The 23079-nt window shown below is 41.9% G+C and overlaps 1 protein-coding gene and 1 pseudogene across 2 annotated transcripts; one reads left to right on the plus strand and one right to left on the minus strand.

Annotated features, from left to right (window-relative positions):
- Positions 1–300: 300 nt before the first annotated feature.
- On the minus strand, positions 301–918 carry Cops8-ps2 (COP9 signalosome subunit 8, pseudogene 1; annotated as a pseudogene).
- A 2656-nt stretch (positions 919–3574) lies between these two features.
- On the plus strand, positions 3575–23079 carry Sell (selectin L). 2 transcript variants are annotated; one of them, XM_039090616.2, is made up of 10 exons: positions 3575–3983; positions 4800–4881; positions 6932–7318; positions 7812–7919; positions 10665–10850; positions 12365–12550; positions 13904–14032; positions 17954–17972; positions 18288–18429; positions 21458–23079. In XM_039090616.2, exons 1-9 carry the CDS (start codon positions 3807–3809, stop codon positions 18394–18396), a joined length of 1383 nt encoding a protein of 460 aa, XP_038946544.1. In that variant the 5' UTR covers positions 3575–3806; the 3' UTR covers positions 18397–18429; positions 21458–23079. The 2 variants fall into 2 exon arrangements, with proteins under 2 accessions (XP_038946544.1, NP_062050.3); NM_019177.4 differs by lacking the exon at positions 18288–18429 and having other exon boundaries at positions 3876–3983; positions 21458–21830.

Consider the following 23079-nt stretch of genomic DNA (forward strand, 5'->3'; position numbering starts at 1 on the left):
TGAGTGACAATGTGGGTAGGGCACCGCCCAGGGCAGTCCCCAAATCCCCATCACTTCAGCTAGAGGCCAGTGCTAGGCAGGAGTATGCCACAGCGCCCTCTGGCTACTTGAAGCAGGACAGCTTGTGTTCCGAGTCCGGTCCTTGACAGAAACTCTGTATAATACTGATGGCTCCAACCAAAGTGATCAATACAAAGGAAAACTGCTCCAAGGACTTTCAAAAGTGTCTGAGGAGAAAACTGTACAATGCGTTTCATCTCCTATGCATTTTATCACACCCAACGGACACAGAGGCACTCACCCTGTTCTGAACTCAGAATAAAACTCCATGTCTGTTTGCCAGTGACAGGGACTGAAGGTGAATCTTGAACTCTGAGTGATCGATCAGTTTTCCAGGAAAGCCATGTAATCGGTGAGCCTGGCGAGCTGCTGCTCGTTGGGGATTGGCGGAACTGGGGCTGGCTCTGATAAGGGAATGAACCTGTTCAAGGAGACATCCAGGGCTCCTGAGGCTGGCTTCCTGGGAAGAACCATCCTTGTGGCGGAGTTGGCCTGTCATCCTTGTTCCAACACACCTTTCACAGACTCTTCCACAGGAAGCCCGACAAAGGCTGCAAAGTCATCTGCGATTATGGAGGTGTACGCTTGCGAGACCAGGGCAAAGGCATGCCTCCTCGTTGCATCTCTAAGGGCTTCCATGATTGGCTGCCCAGTCTCTGACCACTGGTGTGCGTTGATGGTCATATAGATCCCAGGGAAATCTCTTTGCCAGATTCGCTGCCCTACTGACCAAATTACCCCAAGTTCAGAATCTGCAAACCTTATAGCAGGTGGTATCCTCTTCCAAAGATATCTTGCATCATTCATGTCGTTCTGCAGCAAATACAAAGCGAGAAGCTAACTATACACTGGCAATTCCTCCAGGAGCCTCAAGCTCCTGGTTCTCGCACTTATCCAACAGCTACTCTCTCTCTCCTCTCTGACTCTCCCTCTTTCCCCTTCTTAACATTTTTAACGCATCCAGATTGCTAGCGTGCGTCTGATTTGTCACTGTGACTGTGTGGAAATCAAAGGACAGCTTTGAGGAGTCAGCTCTCGTTACATGCCATGGGCTTGCATGCCAAGTGCCTTGACCCACTGAGTTACATTACTGGCACGAAATCCCTTCTTTTAAAGTGGAATAGCAGGCAACCATATACCTAACTCTGCAACATTTCTACTGCTGTAAAGTGAAAGCCAGTCAATTAGCAGTTTCTTCACAATCTTCTCTCTCCCTTCCGTGACAATACTAATCTACATTCTGTATATGAATTTGCCTAGTCAGCACATTTTACATACATAAAAGCACCCCATGACCTTCTGCCTAGCTCTTTTTACTTAGCATATTGTTTTCTAAGGTTCTCCATGGTGTCGCTTGTATTAGCAATTCAGTCCACTTACAGAGGAATTAAATTCCTTGTATGGATTGAGCAGATTTTGTGTCTGCATTACTCAGGCCACTGTCTCTGAGTCTCTTTCCTCATTTTGACTACGGAACAATGCTGCTGAGAAGCCCCGAGGGCTTGCATGGATGAGGTGCAACATTTTCTCCATTGTCTTCAGGTCACTTAGAAACTCTGCTCTACTTTGGAGGAATCTTCCAGCTCTCTCCCAAAGAGGCTGCTCCATTTCACCATTGCACCAGTTTCTCCATATTCTAGCCAATACTTACAGTGGTCTCTTTTGGGGACATCAATATTTAGTGTGTGTGAAGTTATATACATATAGGCGCTTGTGCCCATTCCAAAAGATAACCAAACATACTAACCGTCTAGAAGAATCACCAAGACCAAGGAAATGAAGTTTTTGCTGCCTGACAGTCTCAGTTGCTGTAATTCAAAAGAAGTTCATGTTCACTTAACTTATTTAGTTCACTGAAGATTTAATGATCCCCCATCTCAGGGTTTCATTGCTGTAAAGAGACACCATGACCAAGGCAACTCTTATAAAGGACAACAATTTCAGATGTTCAGTCCATTATCGTCATGGATGAAGCACTGCCTGAGAAGGAGCTGAGAGTTCTACGTCTTGATCTGAAGGCATCCAGAAAGGAGGGTCTCTTCCACAGCGGGTGGAGCTTGAGCATAGGACCTCAAAGCCCACCGCCACAGTGACACACTTCCTCCCACGAGGCCACATCTCTCAATAGTGCTACTGCCCATGGACTAAACATATCCAAACTACCAAATCCCCCCAAACTAGATTCATAATGAGTTCTTCTCTGCCAATATCCACATTCTCGCTGCTATTGCAGAGTTAATACATGGGCTGATATGGGCAGACCTCGTCTAATTGATCAGTCACGCTGAGCTGTGGCATACATTTCACTCTGGCTTAGGATGCTGATAATCTTGATTCTCAAGCTGCGGATCCTGGGCTGAATTGCATCACTAGGTCTCCTGGTCCTTCTCTTGCATACTTACTTCCTGTTTCTCAGAAAGCCCAGTCATTGTTTCAACCTCCTAAGCTACAATGGAGCTGTTATATCCATGCACTTAATGTGACAAACACCATGGCATGCATGTGCCAACACACACACACACACACACACACACACACACACAAAACACTATAGTAATAACAGTAGCAACACTAGAAGTTAACAGGTCATATTAACTTCCTTTTAAAGTCTAAAACGCTACAGAGGTAGGTATGTTTATCTGAATGAGCTCAAGTCAGAAAGATCAGTAAACATCCCATCAAGCAACACTACTTGGACTCTATAGATTATAAAAAACCAAGCAAGCACATGATGGGGGACATATTGGTGAGTTTCCAGGGGCTGACAGGCAATAGGAGATGGAAGTGGATTAAGGACCAAGAAGTACAAAATTACTTAAGAACAAATAAATTTTGAAAGATGAGATTGTTCTCCTTCTGTAGTGTTTTAGATTTTAAAAGGTAATTCATATGACCTGCTAAGTTCTAGTGTTGTTATTGTTACTACAATTTTATATTTATACTTATGTGTGTGTGTGTGTGTGTGTGTGTGTGCGCGCGCGCACGCGTGTGCGTGTGTGCTGGCACGTACATGCCACTGTGTTTGTCATTATTATCAACTTTCTTACAGTGCAAACAACATTATGTCAGTGACTTGCCTCTGCTTGCCTTTAATTGGCTGAATTCAAATTTTAGATGCTGTCTTAGCTCCTTCACATTTTATAGTCAAGGTATTTCCAAGTCCCCAAACCTCTCTAGGGCAAAAGGTAGAGCCTGGGGAATTTTATTTAGGATTTTACTTTCAGAAGAGCCATTAACCAGGACTTCCACTAGGGGGTGAACAAGGAAAGAGGGAGAGGAACTGAGTTGGGTCAAGTCTTCCAGAGAGTTGCTTAAGTTTAACAGCATGGTAACTGGCTGTGAAATAAGTTCTTATCTATGGTACAGTCAGGGCCTCCTATCCCACGGTCAGGTGTTTATAAAAACAAAACAAGAAACACAAAGGGAAGTAGGTAGTGAGGGGAGAGGAGGGAGAAGAGAAGGAAGGGAGGGGAGGGGAGAGGTATGAAGGGGAGGAAAGAGAAGGAGGCATGGGTAACCAGAAATGACTGGGAGGATGTGGGGGAAGAATCCAGTTGCCATTGCTTCTTTTCTTTTTTTATTTTTTATTTTGGGGATTATAATATAATTACAATATTTCTCCCTTTCCTTTCCTCCCTCCAAACTGTGGATACCCCGGGCAGGGGGCATAGCTTCTGGCCAGCTACTGTGATTGAGACCAGTTTAGGAAAGGGGTGGAGAGAAAGAGAGACTAGAAAGGGGAAGAAATGGGGGAGGAGGATGTGTGGCTGGGTTGGAGAAATGAAAGAAAGCAAGCCCTGTTGGTGACACTTGGCACATTCTTCCTGAGTGCAGCACACCCTCCTTGTGCAAGAGCACAGCGCCCCAGGTGCAGAAGACTGAGGCCCGCAGAAGGACTTACAGAAGAGACCCAGCAAGCCATGGTGAGCATCCCAGCCTATAAGAGAACTCTAGATGTTCACATTTTTCCTTGGGGTTGAAGAGGCAGGTGGCAAGGGGCAAGAAACTATCATTTCTGCTTTTAAGAAATATAGAAACAAACAAAACCAATGCCTGCTGTCTCAAGAAAATGGCTCTAGGTTGTTTCTCACTGATTTCTCCCCTTGGTGTTTGCTTTGATGGAATGCTGGAAGGGACACAGTTGAGATTAGAGCTTTGTAATAACAAAGTGGCTCCCAGAGGAGGATATATATATATATATATTTTTTCAAGATGTCCAGAAAACCTATGGCTTTGTTGCTTGAGTTACTCAAAATGCATTGCTTCTTACTTGAAAAAAAAAACAATGCTTGCCTTTCCTGGTGTCTGGCTATATCATTCATTCATGTATTTGAGGCATGGCTCCATCATGACCCAGTGAGAAAAGCAAATGTGAGCATTACTAGTTCATTAGACCCCAAGAGCATTAAAAACATGCACACAAAGTAAGATTTGGTTTTGATTTAAAGCGCAACCGGAAAGTAGGTACAAAGAATACCAAGAAACAGAAGGACATCACATCTATAATGATCAACAACGTGGGGCTGAAACCTGGAAGGGGAATTAAGTCAAACACCAGTGTGTAATGAATTCGATGCCGTCATTTTCAGCCATGGCCCCCAAATAGTTTACCTTGGATGAGGCAGATAGTGGGGCTGATGGGCTTTGTTTGTGATCTGAAGAAACTGTAGGGCACTGTCTCATGGTGGGTGACATAAGTTTGTAGTTCAGAGTTTAAATATCTTGCACTTCATTTACAGGTGTTTCCATGGAGATGTCAGAGTGCTCAGCGGGGCTCCTGGAGCTTCCTGAAGCTGTGGATCTGGACACTGCTGTGTTGTGGTATGTCATTGGTTGTTTGCTAAGCCTCTATAGGGAGTGACTTCAAATATTCACTGAAAGTATATAGTTTCAGGGAACACAATCGGGTGGATGGCTCTTAATTCTTATAAGGACTCTCATCCTTCCTCTGACCCTCAGCACTTCTCTGAGTCCCCCCTAATAACCAGCTTAGCATTCCATTCTCTACTGGCCAAATTCTCTACTCAATATCTGTACAATAGTCCTCCATTGGGAAGGAATGCAGTTAATTGACAAACCCCTAACACGGCAGGTAACACTTATATTACATTTCACTGTCCATTAAGTGTCTGCTGTGCCCAAAATTAACTTCCACAGTCTACAGCATGGGCTGCCTGAGGGCTTGGGCTTTGTTTTTGTCTTAGGGGCTTTCGTGTCTTTCTTATGATGTTACATGTTTTATGCTTAAGACTTAAGAGACTCTTCATCAATAAATATGAACATTTTTAAACCATTGTCTGAGCAAACATATTTTCCTCTTCTCTCACCTAGATCTTCAGCTCAGAACAAGTGAACACACCCTGACTTTGTTTCCTAATTTTCTCTTTGCTTTTGAGAGTTTTAGACATGTACAGTAAAATACAATCATAACTATATGTCATTTCCCCCTTCGACTACCCCATATCTCTCCCAACACCCCTCCCAACTTCCTGTCTGTCTTTCTTCCTTTTGTTTTTGATAACCTACTAAATCCAGTTAGCGCTGCTCGTATGTGCATGGGTGTGGCCCATCCACTGGTGCGTGGGAAACCTACCTGTGGCCACACCTTCAAGAAGAATGGTCCTTCCTCCCCCAGGAACTATTAACTGTCAATCGTTCTTCAGTAAGGGGTGGGGCCTGGAGAGCCTCTACTCCATCTACAGTTAATCCCGGTGTAGGTTTTATGCAGCTGCAGACAATCACAGCTGCTGTGAGTTCAAAACTGCATTAACCATGTCATGCCCAGAAGATAGCGTTCCACAGCACTCCTCCCCGTTCTTTGTGTCTCTTCTGCAATGAGCCTTGGCGGTTGAGGGGTTAATATATTTAGGGCCGAGTCTCTTATTCTCAGATTGAACAGCTATGCATCTCTCCATTGACTGCTATTTCAAAAAGAAATTACTGTGACCCAGGTCGAGAGCAGCTTAGGACTATGGGCTTAAGCATAAATATTTAGAAGGTATTTTTGATATGTCTTTATAGTGTTCACCTTATGAAGTAAAACCTCAGTGAGCTGATGGCTATAAAATCTTTTACCTTCCTGTAAAATCGTAGCTCACATAGATCATACCATTCTGAGAACAGCCAGTGTCATCAAGGTCATTGTATACAACCATGTGTTTTATTTGGCTGCTTCAAACTCCTCATGCCTGAATCCCCCCAGGTGTTTATTGGACACCATTACTTAAGTATCTGTGTATGTAGAACATGATGAAATCAATTTTGTGTATAACACGTGGTCTATGTATTTGAGGCTTTCTCAGAGCGGCTTCTTCTACTATAAAATACCTTTATGTTACAATAAAGTATTTAAATTATCTCAGTGCTCTTCCTGGCCCTATTTTATTTTACCTAAATGAGAAATTTTCTATGTGTACCATGACAACAGTAATCAATACTGGCCTTTAGGAAGTTATCCTAGGATTAAAAAGGATAGTGTGGATTTTAAGCTGTATTATGTTATACTTTAATTAATTCTTAGTGACACACATTTCTAAAGTAAGTTTTATACATTATACTTCAAAGAATTTTGAGGGAGGTCTTTCATTAAAATAAATCTACTAAGATATATTGATATGTAATAGTCTTTGAGTGAAAAACCAAAGACTATATTTTTATGAAGAGAGAGAGAAAGTCTAGATTCTGACCCAAGGCTGCCAACACCCAATGCTGTGACCCTGAGATGCTTGCCTGCTCTCCTGGGCTCTTGGCCCCTCATCTCTAAGTGATAGGCAGCCCTCGCCTGTGCCTGATCCAAGTGATGGGCAGCCCACGCCTGTGCCTGATCCTAGGACACTCCATGAGACATCATATTTCTGCTGTTGTTTTTCAGATCTCCTGCCACACCATGGAACTCACTGTTGGACTTACCATTATTCTGAAAGATCCATGAACTGGGAAAATGCTAGAAAGTTCTGCAAGCACAATTACACAGATTTAGTTGCTATACAAAATAAGAGAGAAATTGAGTATTTGGAAAAGACATTACCCAAAAACCCTACCTACTACTGGATAGGAATCAGGAAAATCGGGAAAACGTGGACATGGGTGGGAACCAACAAAACCCTCACCAAAGAAGCAGAGAACTGGGGTACTGGGGAGCCCAACAACAAGAAGTCTAAGGAAGACTGCGTGGAGATCTATATCAAGAGGGAACGAGACTCTGGGAAGTGGAATGACGATGCCTGCCACAAACGAAAGGCAGCTCTCTGCTACACAGGTGGGCAGTGCGACCACCAGAGTTAGAGTGACAAGACTCATTACCCTGTTCATTCTAAACTAAGCCTAACTGAGTCTTGAGCATAGCACGTCTGGGCAGTCTGTGAGTACAGAACAACTAAACAAAGTTCTACCCAGGTTGTGAGTGTGTTATGTAGGGAATAGGGCTGGACAGCCCGCACCTCCGTGACAGACAGAACGAGGTTGCTGAGAACTGGATGGTTTTTCAAAGCCTTTTCTCTAACACCTCCTCCTAATCATATAGACAATTGCTGTGAATGGACTAATTCTAAAAGCAGGCAAATGTCTCTAGCCAAATGGCTAGTGTATCTGATAAATAAAAATTGTAGCATGTGTTAGGCAAACATGTTATGAATACTTAAGCAGATCATTCCTCTTCATTGTAATAGTGTCAAACGAAAGCTTTTCTTGTGTGAAGAAGGGACTATGGGTGCAATCACATTAAAATGTCTTTGTGTATGATCTCCTTAAAGCCTCCTGCCAACCAGAATCTTGCAACCGCCATGGAGAATGTGTGGAAACTATCAACAATAACACCTGCATCTGTGACCCAGGGTATTATGGGCCCCAGTGTCAGTATGGTAAGCCTCCTTTGTTTGTTTGTTTGTTTGTTTGTTTGTTTGTTTGTTTCTTCTTGCCAGTAGTCATGAGACCCATAATAGCTTAGTACAGCAGCTGGTTGGGACAAAATAGTGCCAGTTGGGACAAATCAATATTAGCAATTCTAAGAAATGGGAAGTTCAGAACAGAAAGCTAAGCTTTCACAATGGTATCTTCCGGTAAAGATTTCCCAAGACAGCATGCAATTTCAATTTACTTTACAAGCGGTTTGAAGTGCCACAAGAAACAATCGGTTGAGATTTGTTAAAGCTGAGCAGGTTACAGTAAAAAATCAGGTGTTGTAGAGCCCTACTGTCAAGGATGTCATAGTCTACTGAGCTTGCAGGATTAAGAACCATGAGGTCAGACAGAAACAATTCCATTTCTCACTAGGAGAGTGAGGTATCTGGAAGGTACTCCTGCTCTTCTGTAGACAGATGTGAGAAGGAACAGTAAAAGAAAAACTCACATCTGATACACAGAAGATGCCAGAGTTATTTAATAACAAACCCTACACACTTATTTTGGTTGGGTATTTCTGGAGAATACAGAAGCAAATCATTATAAATTTTGTACTTATGCAATAGATGGTAAATAGAAATTATATATGTTCAGGATTAAGTTTGAAGGAAAATGAGCTTGTGGCAAGATCCCCTAATAAAATATGTGTCCTTTTTTGCAATGAGTGGCCACTCGGTATCTTATTGCCAGAACTGAGGGCAATTATCCTAGAAACAGCACAACGGACCACTGCTAGGATAGCCAAGAAAGAGATGGTTGGGTTATCAGAACCCTAGGAAGTCACTCAGAGATCCCGTAGGAGAACTGAAAAGCAGAGAATACGCATGTGTGAAGAGAGAGGCTTGGGCTCAGCCAAGTGCTAGGGAAAGGTGCATCAAGTCTTCAGGTTGAGCCTGGCTGAGTTTGATGTGTCTGCTACACACAGTGGAAAATTATAGTAAGAAGAAAAGTAATGTCTTTAAGGAATAAAGGACTGACTGAAACTAAACTTAATTTCAGTATTAACCAACTGGACTAGATCTGAGTAATTCACTTATTTCTGAAACTGTGTCTCTTCCCCAGAACGTTACCTCCACCACATCATTGGTCTGCCCTTTACTTTGCTCCTCTTTAAACATCATGTTTTCTTTCTTACTTCCCAGCATATCCTTTTCTGTCTTTTTTGTTTGTTTTGGTTTGGTTTTTGGTCTTTTGTTTTCAAGGTAGGGTTTCTCTGTGTGGCACTGGCTGTCCTAGAACTTCCTCTACAGACCAGGCTGGCATCAAACTCAGAGATTCACCTGCCTCTGGGGTTGAAGGCATAGCCTCTGGGGTTGAAGGCTTATGCCACCACCAGCTGGCTTCTGATTGTTTTGTTGACTATAGTGGCTTCTCTTGGGTTCTTTCATTTGTACTTATCCAAGCCCATAAACTCTTAGTCTCAGCATATGTCTTTTCTCTTGTTCTGACTTGGTTTGTTTCTTTCCTCAAATTTTCTGAGTTTTATGAATTTATATATCTATGTAATCTTTGGATTAACAGATGTGGTTTCAGCCATAACCTCTGAATATGCTAAGGATGTTGTCTTGGATGTCTACAGCTCAAGTGTTCCCAGCCAGTTTTTTTCCTTTTTTTTTTTTTTTTTTTTTTTTTTTGTGGCTGTAACTACACCCCATGGAAATAACACATAAAATGACTCTGGTGTCACCCTGTCACCTACTCTAACACTTCTGCAAGATAACACATTGCTAGTTCAATTTCTAAAATTGTATTTCTTTTATGGGGCTGAAGAGATTGGTTAGCTTAGGAAGACTGGTTGCTCTTACAGCAGACCTGAGTTCCATTCCCAGTAACCACATGGTGGCTAACAGACATCTATAACTCCATAGATGATATAACACCATCTTCTAGCCTCCTGGGGCTCCAGGCACACACATAATACCCACATATACATGAAGGCAAAACACCCATACATGTACAATTCAATTAAGTAATTTTTATTAATTAAAAAAATGGCAATGTCACGCTTGCATACAGTACACAGTGATTATATCCACCGCCTCTCCCCATCCCACATCTGCCAAGCCAAGCCCCTTCTTCCCAGCTAGTTCCCTTGGTAATTACATTTTATAACTTGTTACTTCTCCAGTTTCTCTCCTACCTTTCCTCTCATTGCCTTTCCCCTGTTACTGTTGTGGTCCCTAGATGAGCTCCAGGAGTTTAAATGAGCTCCCTCCAAAGAAGTCACTAATGCAACAGGCAAGCTGACCAATTAAAAATCATCAGAACACACAAGACACAGATGACCATTCACTCTTTAGTTTGTTCCCACCATTTGTCTTGGTCAAGTTTGAGCTCATTAAGTTCCAAATGATGCTCAACACATAGTAAATGGTCATTAAGGGAATGAAAAGAGTGAGTATTTTTTCCTTTGCTCCTTTCTCTCTAAACACAGCCTGTCCTATCTTTATAGCAATATCAACATTTTGGCAGTTTTCTGCGTTCTACAGTTTGTGTTCTGTTGGCTTTGCTTATGACCTTCTCTCTGATTCTGCATATAGACAACACACCTGATTATCTTCGAGGCATAGTTCAGAGACCATTTCTTCCCAGAATATTTCTTTGGGCTCCAATAGAGACAAACAATTAATCAGGTAGCAGAAACAACACTCAAATCCATTGGATCCTCGTAACTCTTCTCAACTCTGCTTCTCGCTCCATGACAGTGATCCAATGTGAGCCTTTGAAGGCCCCTGAGCTGGGTACCATGAACTGTATTCACCCCTTGGGAGACTTCAGCTTCCAGTCACAGTGTGCTTTCAACTGTTCTGAGGGAAGCGAGCTACTTGGGAATGCAAAAACAGAGTGTGGAGCATCTGGAAACTGGACATATCTAGAGCCAATCTGTCAAGGTGAGTGACTTTAGAGTGGATCTTTGTCGTGACAAGCTTGTGCTTATAGTCTGAGAAAATATAGAGAAGTCTTTCCTAGAAATCTGTTTCTTCTTTTGGGTTGACTTTTACAACTTGGGTTATAGTTTGATGCTTTCCAGGAGTTTTTTTTTCCCCTTACTAAAATGAAATGCAAAACTTCAAACCAAACCAAACCAAGTCTTTAAAGCCATCTGGCATCTTATAATCTGATTTATAGCAAGCAATACATTGAAATTATACTCTATTTTTTTCTCATGTCATCACATAAAGCCTTGATGAACCCCACCCAGTTGAATTTTGGTTCCCCTCCTTCAGTGACATCCATTTTATGTGGCACCCAACTTAGCACCAACCAGTTTCCTTCTGGGGACTTTTAGGTCTGTCTTGGTTGTTTCATTTAGTAGGTTCTTAAAGTCATATTTTCTTTGTTTTTCTCCAGTGTGAGCTCTCAGGAGAATAACTGTTGCAGAAAACAAAGTTTGCTCTTGGTTGTTTTCGTTTGAAAGAGAGTAGGTTTTCATCCTTTCTTGACTCACAGGGTTTGCCACACATAGATGAAGAAAAAACAACTGGTGAGGTTCATAATTATGAAGTTCTCTATAGGCTTCTTACATCTATATTTCTAGTTCCCTAGTTTAATTCTCTAAAGAAAATCGAAATCCATTGTTGAAGTCATAGAACTGAATTGGTGTAAGTGATGAATTGTATCAGTGTTAAGCCTACTTCAGGTAGTGTGTGTGTGTGTGTGTGTGTGTGCGCGCGGGGTGTCTGTCAAAACTGCTTAAAGAGATGTTGCAACACATGAGAAGACTGAAATCTTTTTAATCACTGAGAATGTCCCATGCCAGAGTCTGCCTCTTGAGTCTAAGGCTGTATGGTATGACATTTCCAGCAGTGTTGCATGTTACCATGCTGGGGCAGCCTCTTGGAATGGCTACCCTATGCCACCATGGGCAGTCAATGCCTTGTTGTCTACATTTCTGACCAGTTATTACTCAATATCACAAGTCTGAAAGCATTGTCAAAAGTAATTCCTACAAGTTAGAGGTTTTCTAGATTTGTATGAATGGTTTCAATGATTAAGTCTGGAGGCTGTGGTCAAAAATATGTGATTGGGGGCTGGAGAGAAGGCTCAATGGTTAAGAGCACTCGCTCCTCTCAAGGACCTGGGTTGGTTCACATCACATGACTCATCACCACATGCCACTCCCATTCTAGATAATCCTGCGTAGCACACACATATGTGTAGGTACTCACCCCCACAAAAGTTAAAACCACAATGAAACAAAAAGCTTCAGGATTGGCAATGAGACCGGGAGGGAGACAGGAGAGGCTAAAGGGGGTGGTGCAAATATGACCAGAGTACAATACATATACCATCCCTAAAACTGTCATAATGGAATCCACCATTATGCATGATTAATTGATGGTAATAAGAAAGTGAAAATTGCCTTTGGTCCTGACTGCTATTTTGTGTTATGTCCTCACTGAAGTGATTCAGTGCATGCCTCTAGCAGCACCGGATCTGGGCACTATGGAATGCAGTCACCCCCTCGCCAACTTCAGTTTTACTTCTGCTTGTACCTTCACCTGCTCAGAAGAAACTGACTTAATTGGGGAGAGAAAAACTGTCTGCAGATCATCTGGCTCCTGGTCTAGTCCTAGTCCAATATGTCAAAGTAAGTACTTTTGCTCAGAAATACTGAAGGCTTAAGGTGGAGCTGATCAACTAGCAGAAGGCAGGAAAGAGATAACAAACATTTAAGTCCCATTTCCCTCAATATATGTGGCCTAAAAAAAGAAACATATATGCAGTTGTGTACTATAAAATCCTTGGCTCTTCTTAGGCTCTCCTTTCATGATAATTATTTTCTTTTTCAACCTCAACTCCTATTACTTTAAAGCTTAAAACGACAGCCATATTTATGTATGACCCATATCTTCATTCTACCACAAGTTTATTTTTCTGTTAGTCCTTTAAAAATGCCTCCCCTAAGCTCACCAATGACTACCCAACTCCCCCAACAAATAGACAGTTCTCTAGTATCCCAAGCTGATGTCTCCCAAATCTGTCTATGTATGAGAAGGACCACATCTTTCTCATCTTTGTGTTTATACCCTGCATAGGAGTACATGAAGAAACATGCTAAAATAATTGTTCATCACATTAGCGTATGAACTAGCTGCGACCAATGTCTGCCCAATGTATACCATCTGCACAGCATATAGAAGTGATAGGCCCTTAAGAAGCTGTCCAAGATCTCTGGGTGTTTGGAGTAGAGTGGGGGCAGGGAGCAGAATGTGGTAGAGAGAACATTGACCAGAATTTGGCCAGGCTGTAGGCCAGGCTCATCAAATACATTTCCTTTCCAACTGACTTAGTTTTCATTTCCTCATCTTTAACAAACCAACAGTCACCGATATGTAAAAGTAGAGTCCTTCACCTGGAGGTATCAGAATATAGTTTTTCCCCCCAAATTAGTATTTTACAATAAAAGGCTGTAAGCCAACCTGGTTTGTATTTCCAAAGGGATATGTAGAAATGTCCTTTTAGTTGATTTGGTTGGAAGTGAAGGGCAGTGGTTCAACTGTATCACTTTAGATCATTGCAGACCCTAGGCATATAAACGGTAAGATTTTTGCAAACCTCCTTCAATGTAAGCAGTAGTAGCAGCTTACTTTGATCAACAGGTTACCCAGATCAGATCGCTGACTTCATTTTCCTTTCAGTTATGTAGTAAGATATTTTCTGTGCTCAGAAGTCAACCTTTAAACCAGACCACCAACAAAAACTTAGCTGAGTTTTGAGACACATCCCCAGGAGTTCCATGAGTCACAGATCTGAGAACTGTGGAAGGCTAGAAGCTGGTCCAGTTGTATACATATCATGGGCCTGCCCATGCTACTCCTCTCATCCGTTGTATGTGTTATTACTGGGTGATATCAGAAGACCAAAATGCCAACTATCATGAGCTGGACTAAGAAAATAATTCTGTGGCTCATGCCATATTCCTTACTGACTTTTCTTTCAGAGACAAAGAGAAGTTTCTCAAAGATCAAGGAAGGCGACTATAACCCCCTCTTCATTCCAGTAGCTGTCATGGTCACTGCATTCTCAGGGCTGGCATTTATCATTTGGCTGGCAAGGCGGCTAAAAAAAGGTAGGTGTGTTCAATAACATCAAAGTAAAACAATGTTCAAGTGGAAAAAAAAGAGAGAGAGAAAGAAACCCCACAGGAAACAAGGTGCAAGAGATTTAACTGAAGCAGGTGCCAAGTGGCTTCTGTGCTCTGTAGGCATAAGTCCCTAGAGAGACTGGGCTTTATATACACCTTCATTTAAAAGAGCCAGCCAATATTTAACCCCAGGCAAATCTTTTCATGATGTCTTGCTATGAGGAACTTGGATAGACGAGACACTGTAATGACTCTTTGGTCCTATTTCTGTGTGAAGGGGTCTGCCTTGCCACTGTCTTCCAGGAGCCTGCACAACTTTGATCTGAACACGACAATAGCATTAGGAAGAGAATCTACGATCATTGAAGATTTTCAAACATCTGATTTCTTTAAGAGTCACATAACTTTCTGGGCATTGATATGTGGAAGTTACATTGCCCTTGGGAGAAATCCTTGTGGATTCTCTCTGAAATCTATTCACTTAGGTCACCACTGTATTCTAGTATATTCTGTGTATACACATATACATGTTTATACATATATGTGTTTATAAGTATATACATAAGCATGTATAGTATACATAAATACACAAATATATTGTACTAGGTTACAGTGGAGGATATATACATCCCATATATATATACATTTATATATACACACACATATATACATTTATATATAAAGGGAGACATAGACATAGACACACACATACACATATACAGACACATACATATCAGAAACTTGGGGGGAAAAGAGGGAGGGAAAGTAGAGCTTTCTCAAAATCATGCTCTCTGTCACGCAGGAAGTAATAAACACTACATGAGAATAGAACATTCTCTTTTTGCCCCCTTCCTCCTTTCTGAATATGCCTTTGCCTTCAGGCCAGATCAACGTATCGGCCACAGGCCCACTGTCTGCTGCAGTTTTGGGGCGTGCACTGCCACATTGGTCCACACTAATCTAGCAGCTCTATTCAAAACTGTAAAATTCATATTCCCCGGCAGCTTTAAAGATCTCCTATATTAAGGTCAGGTACTAAAAATAACCTTTCTAACTCTCTGTGCTACTTCCTGTGGTATAAACTGATGGCCACTTAGATTTCCCTTCCATCAGATTCACTAGTGTGCGTTCTGTCACCCAACCCCCATACACTGGCAATTGAAGGAAAACCATCTACCCCTATGATTTGATCTTCTGTTCAAATTTAAAAATAAGAGATAAGTGATTCATTTTCTACCAATCCATAAGACAACAGAGGATGCACTATCTGTGTGCAAAAACACCACTGACTATAACATATTAGCACTGAACAGTTCAAACATCTCTTCTGTTGATAGAAATTCCACGGACCTTGGATACTGCCACCACACAGGACTATACTAAGTATTGCCTACAGCACCAGAACAAAACCAAGAATGACATTTCCCTTCACCACTGATTAGTCCTTTCATCGAGACTCCAAAACCTCATTCCAACTGTCTTGCTGCCTTGAGTGGGGCAAGGCAGTCATTACACATGATCCCTGAGTAAGGTGGCTCAGTAACTTTAAGGATTATAAGTACTATCAGTGAGGAGTATAACGATCTCCAGATTTCATCCGTTTTGTAGGCAGTTGTGGCCACAAAGGAACTTAATCAAAGTCACCCATATTTGGTGGGTGCTGGCTGGCTTAGGCTATGCTATGAGCAGACTGAAAAAAAAAAAAGCAGGTTGTTTTTAAAGTCTTCACTTTGGAGTCAGTCATTTCTGTACAAGATCTCAAACTGATAATGAGAAAATGGCATGCCCCTGCTGTGGGAATCAGAGTGGGGCAAACAGGAAACAGATAACGGGTACTGGGGCTAGTGACAGTTATGCCAGAGATCATTAACTCTGGAGGGAAAACTTGGGGTAACTAGGCTGTGTTCAATAGTCTTCAATTGTAAAACATCCACTCATCTCTCAGGCTTGCAAGCAAATGGCTTTATCCTCCAAACATTTTAGCCATAATTTTGGCTCTTTACAACATGAATAATATCCTTTTTTGTCCTATAGAGACACTGGACTAGGTTCCCAAGATAAACCTATAGATATTAAATGGGCACATTGAGCAGAATCATAGTGAAAATAATAGTTCTATATGTATACAGTATTACATACATATTATAGTTTTATTGGGTTCATCAGACTAGAAAGGAGACACGTGACAATTCACCACCAATGGGGTGGTGACACTTTCTTCTCTTAGATGGATGCTATGACCTGCCTGTGCAAGGGCTGCCTGTATCCTAATGGTCGTGGCTTCGGGCTTCCTTTGAACTCTTCTCTTGGGTCCACAAACAAGTACCCTGGCTGTGGGCTCAGGTAGGAACCCTTGGCACTCCTAGCTTTTCTCATTCTCTAAGGCAATGACATTTCTAGGCCAAGTTCTAAAATCTCTCATTAGCTTAAGGCAGAAGTGGCTCCTCCCTCTGGACTAGCACCCCTAGAAAAGCTCTTGCCTCCTGGGTTATACAACAATGTTCGTCTCAGCTGGAAGAAATTTCAGCTGACCCAACACACAGGGTTAGTCCAGGACATGAACCTGAATGCATTCTTTTAGTTCTCTAGTCTTCAAAAAGACACTTTCTCAGTAGGACAAGAAACTCCCTTAGTAGGACAAGAAACTTCCTCAGTAGGATCCAATTTTTGTTTATCTATTGTCATTGTCCCTAAAAGGATAACATATATATAATATATTATATATAATATTATATATATATGTATATATAGTGTGTGTGTGTTAATCAAGAAATCTTAGAAAAGGTGATATATATATATGTGTGTGTGTGTGTCTGTATGTGTATATATACACATGCATTTATTGATGAAGATGAACAAATGGACTCAAACTTGATTTTACCTGATCCATATATTTGGTCCATATTATCTACAAGCTAAATTTTGAAAGACTAACTTTTTAGAACTTTAAAATATCAAAAGCACAATTGAGTACTGTCTATTACATGTCAGGCACTGGCCTAAACATTTTAAATCCCTTTTCTTTAACCCAACAGTGAATTTAACATCTGTGTGGGACAATTCTAGACTAGCAGCTTACAGTCACTGAAACACACGCAAGCCACCCCTCAAAGGATTCTCCTTTCTCAGAAGGCTTTCTTTCTGTTTGTTTTTCTTTTGTTTCCTACAGGCCTCATTTCTTCACACCACTAACTAAGCAATATTTACATTCTTTTCTATTAAAAAAGAATGTGATTCAGTTCACAAAACGTACTTTGTATAGTCAACTAGCATTACTTAGAGTAAGGAGGAAAGTCCCCACTAAGTAAGCACAACTAAGTTGGAGCCAAGGTCCATCTTAGGACATAGAAAGGTGGGTTACCGAGTCCTGTGCACTTGGTGGAAGTGACTTTCACATCTAGCTTCATGCAGCATGTCAAAGGGGGAAACAGAAGTATTTATGACATATGAATTGTATATATGATTCCATAAAATGGATGAAAATATGCTGCTCAAAGTAGGCTGCATGATTCCACTAATTCCTACTAATAAAACCAAAGCAAACCTCTCAGGACTCACAAGAGAGAAGCTGAGAGATGTTGAAGTCAGGGAGGGGCTGGTGAGAGGATAAGATGTGCTTGGGACACTGGGCCTGACCAGTAGGGAATTCAGCCAAGGCTCCGGCCTCATGAGCAGCACAGCAGGTGGAGGGGAGTCCCATGAAGCAGGCGCATCATGCCTGTTGTGCTACAGGCATGAACGTTTACTGCTACCCCAGATTACTTAGTCACGGATGGGTACCCACTTATCAAATGCACAATGTACTCCCAAAGACAGTTATGGAGGTGGGCATATTTACTTTAAAAAATTGAAATTGTTTACTTTTTGATGATACATTTTTTTTAAAATTCTCTTTTCTTTGTTTAGGCAAGAAATCGCAGGAAAGGTAAGTTTTTCAATGAAGAATTTCCACATCTGTTTGTCTTATTTCTATTTTGCTTAGGGTGCTTCCTGTTATAGATAGAACACCAACCCAGTAGTAGTTATTTACCTAGGGGTCTCATACAAATGGCATTTCCAAATAAGGTAATTGAGTGCTGGCCTCCATTAAAATCTTTGTGATTTTGATGCTAGAGGACAGAAACAGATGGATATACAACTATGCCTACTAAGAAAGGAGATTTCATATGATGGGAATGTTTCCTGGTAGTCTCTGAATTTTCCTTGAGGGTTGGAAGCATGCTGTTATGTTTCTTCTTAGCTTACGGGACCAACATCTAACAATGGAGAAACATTCAATTCAGCAAGCGTTTCCAACAACTAACTTAACTGTGAAAGTAAGCCGTCCCGGTGCAGGCCATCAGTCTTAACACAGGAGGGTGAAGTGAATGACTTCTACTCTAGTAAGTGTTGACTTTCAGATATGAGGAAGGGCAGTGGAGCATGGGACCTAATCGCCACTTCTCTAAAGAAGTATTTGCCCCAGTTGATCTCAACACTGCAATTCTTCCAGTAGAGTAATAACGTAGAGACAAGATGCAGACGTATGGAAGTGCCTGGCCAATCTGGCAGAAATGAAGAAAGGGAGGAGGAAGAGAGGTGGCCAGAAGGACAGATGGAGACGGATGAAGAGAGGTAGCCAGAGAGACGGAGGAGGATGAAGAAGAGCTGAGGGTGACAAGAGTGGGAATCATCTCAAATGCATACAGAACAACCCTCAGATTTCCATGGGGTCCATTAAGGACATCAGTGGGAAGGCTGTTTAGATAAAGACATGGGTCAGCTGGGGCAGGGGGAAGGAATCATTTAGGACAATCAGCTGGAGGCAGAACATGTTCTGCTCTCTTGAGGATTTGCCACGAAGAGGGGGACAGTGTTGGGGTTGGGAACACGGGGTCAGCAGAGCCTTTTTACTGTTTTTATTACTGTAATTGTGTAGATGGGGTCCAAGTAATAAAAGGGTCTATCTCTGTAGAAGGAAACCCACAGGATGTAAAGATTTCTTTTGTGCTCCCTCCTGCTGAGTGAAAGTTCCTTTTGCATATTCTACCCAGAGCAGTGATCTGGCCACAGAAAAACCTGCTTTGATTGCTACCGCACGGAAGCGGTTCATTTCATTTCAAGGATGGGGTGGCCAGCCAGAGATGCTAGTCAAGAATAATTAGCATAAAATTGCCTATTAAATTTAACAGTTTGTTGACTTTTTTTGAGTAATTGACAACTACTCAATCACTGTTTAGTGAACATTTTTGTCTTAGAACAATGCTAAGCTTAACTGAGACACTCAGAGCATTAAATTCTTGACTCTGACCTCAGGGAAGCTCTTATCCAATTGTGGGATGAAGACAGAAATAATCTAGAAGTGCAGAACGATGAGTGGCAGAAACAGTAATGGCTGGTGGATTTCGTGCCGATGAAAAGAAAAATCATTGTGAGAAAGGCAGAATGTGGGAGAAAAAAATTCAGAACAGGAAAATAACTCAGTGGCATGAGAAGATGCATCTCAAAGCACATTCGGGCCAGGAGTACTTTCCTAGAGCCCCGGTTTACTGAGACTCTGTGCAATGGAGGTCGAAAGGAAGGTGGTCTTCCTCATACCAGCATGTCTTGAGCACTTCACCACCAGGTGTTCTAGAACAGAGAAGCTGATTGGCTACCTGGAGTTAATCTCACTGATTAACTAAGGTGATCCCAAATCCTAAAATTTTAGGCTTGAAAGACGGAGGGCATCACATTAAAACTGTCTTCGTAGTTGGGTAAATGAACTTACCCACAGGCCTTGTGACAGTGACAGCGACGGTAATAGACAAAAGAAAAAAAAAAAAACCCAAACTTTTATCAAATACACATCCCACGTCGCATACTGTTCTGAGTGCTTTGAGTCTTCAATGGTTAAATGTTGTCTGCAAGCCTGTATAGGGAGGGATCGTTGCTCTCCCTAATAACAGCAAAGAAACAGAAGGAGAAACAACAATGGCTCAAGGGAAGTGGCTGGGTAAGGGGGAAAGCTGAGATCTGTAACGCTTGCCTCCAGAGACAGCATCCCTTTAACTCTCATGCTTCTAGATACCAGACTCCTAGGTTTATTTCCATGTTAGGGGTTTTACTACCAGAGCCCCTCCTCTTCCAGTAAAATGATTTATTTTCACACTAACCTGTGGTGTGATGGCGCTGAGGAAGGGTGTGGTAGAAGAAATAGGGTGTGTCTCTAGAACGAGCCAGGGGGGTGGGGTGGGGGGGGATGAACACTACCTCACTAAACGATAAATGACTTTTTTTTTTCTAACTTAAGTTGATTCTCACAGGTCTTTGTTCTTGATCCTATTAGTTTTTGGCTGATGAATGAATGACTCCTTGGGCATTTGTGGTTTTGATTCTTGCTGGTTATTTTGACTCTTCTGCAAACTGGTTCTGTTTGTCACCTCGCTTGGTTTCTGGTTTCTAAATTCTACCTGGGTAGAAGCTACACCCACGATACACAGGATACGGTGCCAACCTCAGAGGAGGGTATGTGCAAGATTCTGCCCTCAGAAACGTTTTTATTTCTACGCTGGCAAGTAAGTTTGCAGCTGCCCCGGTGGTTTACCCTGACAGTTCAGAATGAGACCAGAGCCTCCTAATCTGGTTCTCCTTTTGAAAGGTGTAAAGGCACAGAAATATGGTTGTCCTCCACCCTTTCCAGGAATGGCATGGGTGTGACACAGAACACACCAGCACCTACTTCACGAATCTAAATTCATCCTCATTTCTCTAAATCATATTGCACCAGGACCTGGCATTTATAACTAATACCGCTCTTCTCCTGAGTTTTTATTTTCTCTGGTTTCACCCTTTATCTCCTTCTTCCCCACCTCGCCAATGTAAAATCCCCATGCAGTAACCTCCAAATGTTCCGCACGGTAGTTTGCAGTATTGCAGAACTATGACCAGATGTGGACCAGCACCAGGGACATCGTACTTCCTAGAGAATCAGGACTTCAGGCTGAATCAGCGTTTACATTTAAAATACGTATTTGGAGAGAGGGGCTGGAGAGCTGGCTCAGCAGATGAGGGTGTGTACTGCTCCTGAGGAGAACTCAAGCATTGAGTGCCTCACAACTGCCTGTAACTCTGGCTCCAGGAAATTTGATGCCTTCTTGAAGCCTACGTAGGCAACTTCAGTCCTGTGCATGCTCATGTACACACACACACACACACACACACACACACACACACACGATGAAAACCAAAATTAATCTTTAAAGCGTTAACTCGGGAATGGTTATACATGACTGCATAAAATGTTGCTGCAGTCTCTTCCGTGTCTCCAACTGGAAGCCTTTGCTTCCTCTCTTCAGCTCCGTTGCTAGCACTTCAAAGTTTGTGATGTCTTTGCCTAGAGAATGTTCATCTGTATTTGTTTAATTTTATCACCTGTTGCTTCTCTTTCAGGATGGATGATCCTTACTGATTGATCCTTTGTGAGAGGAAAGTCATAAGGTACTAACAACCGCCACCAAAAACCATTGGAAGACAACTTCAACACCTCCTGTGAAGATTTTGCACACGGGCATCTCCCACGTTAGAGATGCAGTGTTTGCTCAGTGTAACTGAGAGGATTTCAACACGACCAACAGCTCCTCCTAATTTCCTCTCACTCACTCATCCTATAAATCTATTCCATAACTTGTGCTTATACAGATCGGTATTTTATCATCTTTTCTGTGAAAGAACAAATAAGACAATTGAGCAAAAGAGTTACTGTAGGATATAAAGATACCTGCTTTTACTCTTCCCCAACTCTCGTTTCCTCTTTCAGTGCCAAAGCTAACGCCAAACACAGTGAAAATGTGATACATGTGTACTTGACAACTCAGATTTCCTTGCAAAGTAGTACTTACCCTATGATAACATTGACAAAAACCTTTGCTTTCCACCTCCAAAGAACAGTGCTCTATTCAAGCTGGAAAAGTCCTACTTCCTCTGTAGGCCCACCATCTGTGAGCGACCACCACTGTAGCTGTTCACATTAACCTTCCCCTCACACCCAAATTCCACACACCACACATGATGATGGCCACCAAACATCGAAGAAGAGAAAATCTCCTGCATTGAGTTTTAGTTTTGAGTTTGCCCTTCTCTTTATTAGATCTCTTTAGGTTTCTTGAAGTCAGTGGTCTGATGATTACTATTAATGGGTAATGATAACGTGACCTGCTGTCTTGGAGCTGCTGTTATGAAGACAACTTAAAAACAGGTAGAAAGATTCCTGGGCTCAAACTGGAATGGCACCCTTCCCTTTTCCTTACATCTCCTACAGATACCTAATTTCTATCCTTCAAGATTCAGGACAGCTGTCTCCAACCCTTGCCACTTCTTTTATAGCTAGCTCCTAACTCACCCACCCTGTAAGCTATCTCATTTTCTGGCTTCACTCTGCAAGATCTTTAACACGATGCATTTAAATACAGCCTGATTTTTTAAAAAAATGTTACTTAGTCTGTTTGTACACCAGAATATAGGTTGGTTTTTTTTCTAGAAGAAATTGTACATTTTTTGAAGGGAGAGATGGTGTCAGGTCTGTGGAGTTCCTAGTTTGTTAATTGATGTCTTGCCATAGTCAGTGAATGAAGAAGCTGTGTGAGGAGATTTCTGAGAGCTTGTGAGAAAACACCAAGCAAACAAGACAAGAATCCTGTAACGTCTGCTCCTCCATAACAGGGAATGGGGCTTTTGTGCCCTTCCAAGGGGTAAATGGAGTGGGTTTACTTCAGATTACCCATCAGTTACCAATATTATTCAGATGGTGTTTCCAAGCACAGGTTATCCTCATGACTGTAGATGGCTTGAACTAATATGACCTTGCCCTCAGGACTGGACCAGCTGAAACCCATGTGACTTTGCCTAAACTTGTGTGACTTTGCCTAAACTCGTGTGACCTTGCCTAAACTCATGTGACCTTGTCCTCAAGACAGTATACAGCTGGAACTCATGAACTTTGCTTATACAACTTTGCCTAACTCTCAGAATAGAACATTTCTGGTGCCCTGAATAAAGATGGCTACTACACAAGA

The sequence above is a fragment of the Rattus norvegicus genome, chromosome 13, assembly GCF_036323735.1.
Source record: "Rattus norvegicus strain BN/NHsdMcwi chromosome 13, GRCr8, whole genome shotgun sequence".
In the NCBI taxonomy this organism is placed as follows: Eukaryota; Metazoa; Chordata; class Mammalia; order Rodentia; family Muridae; genus Rattus; species Rattus norvegicus.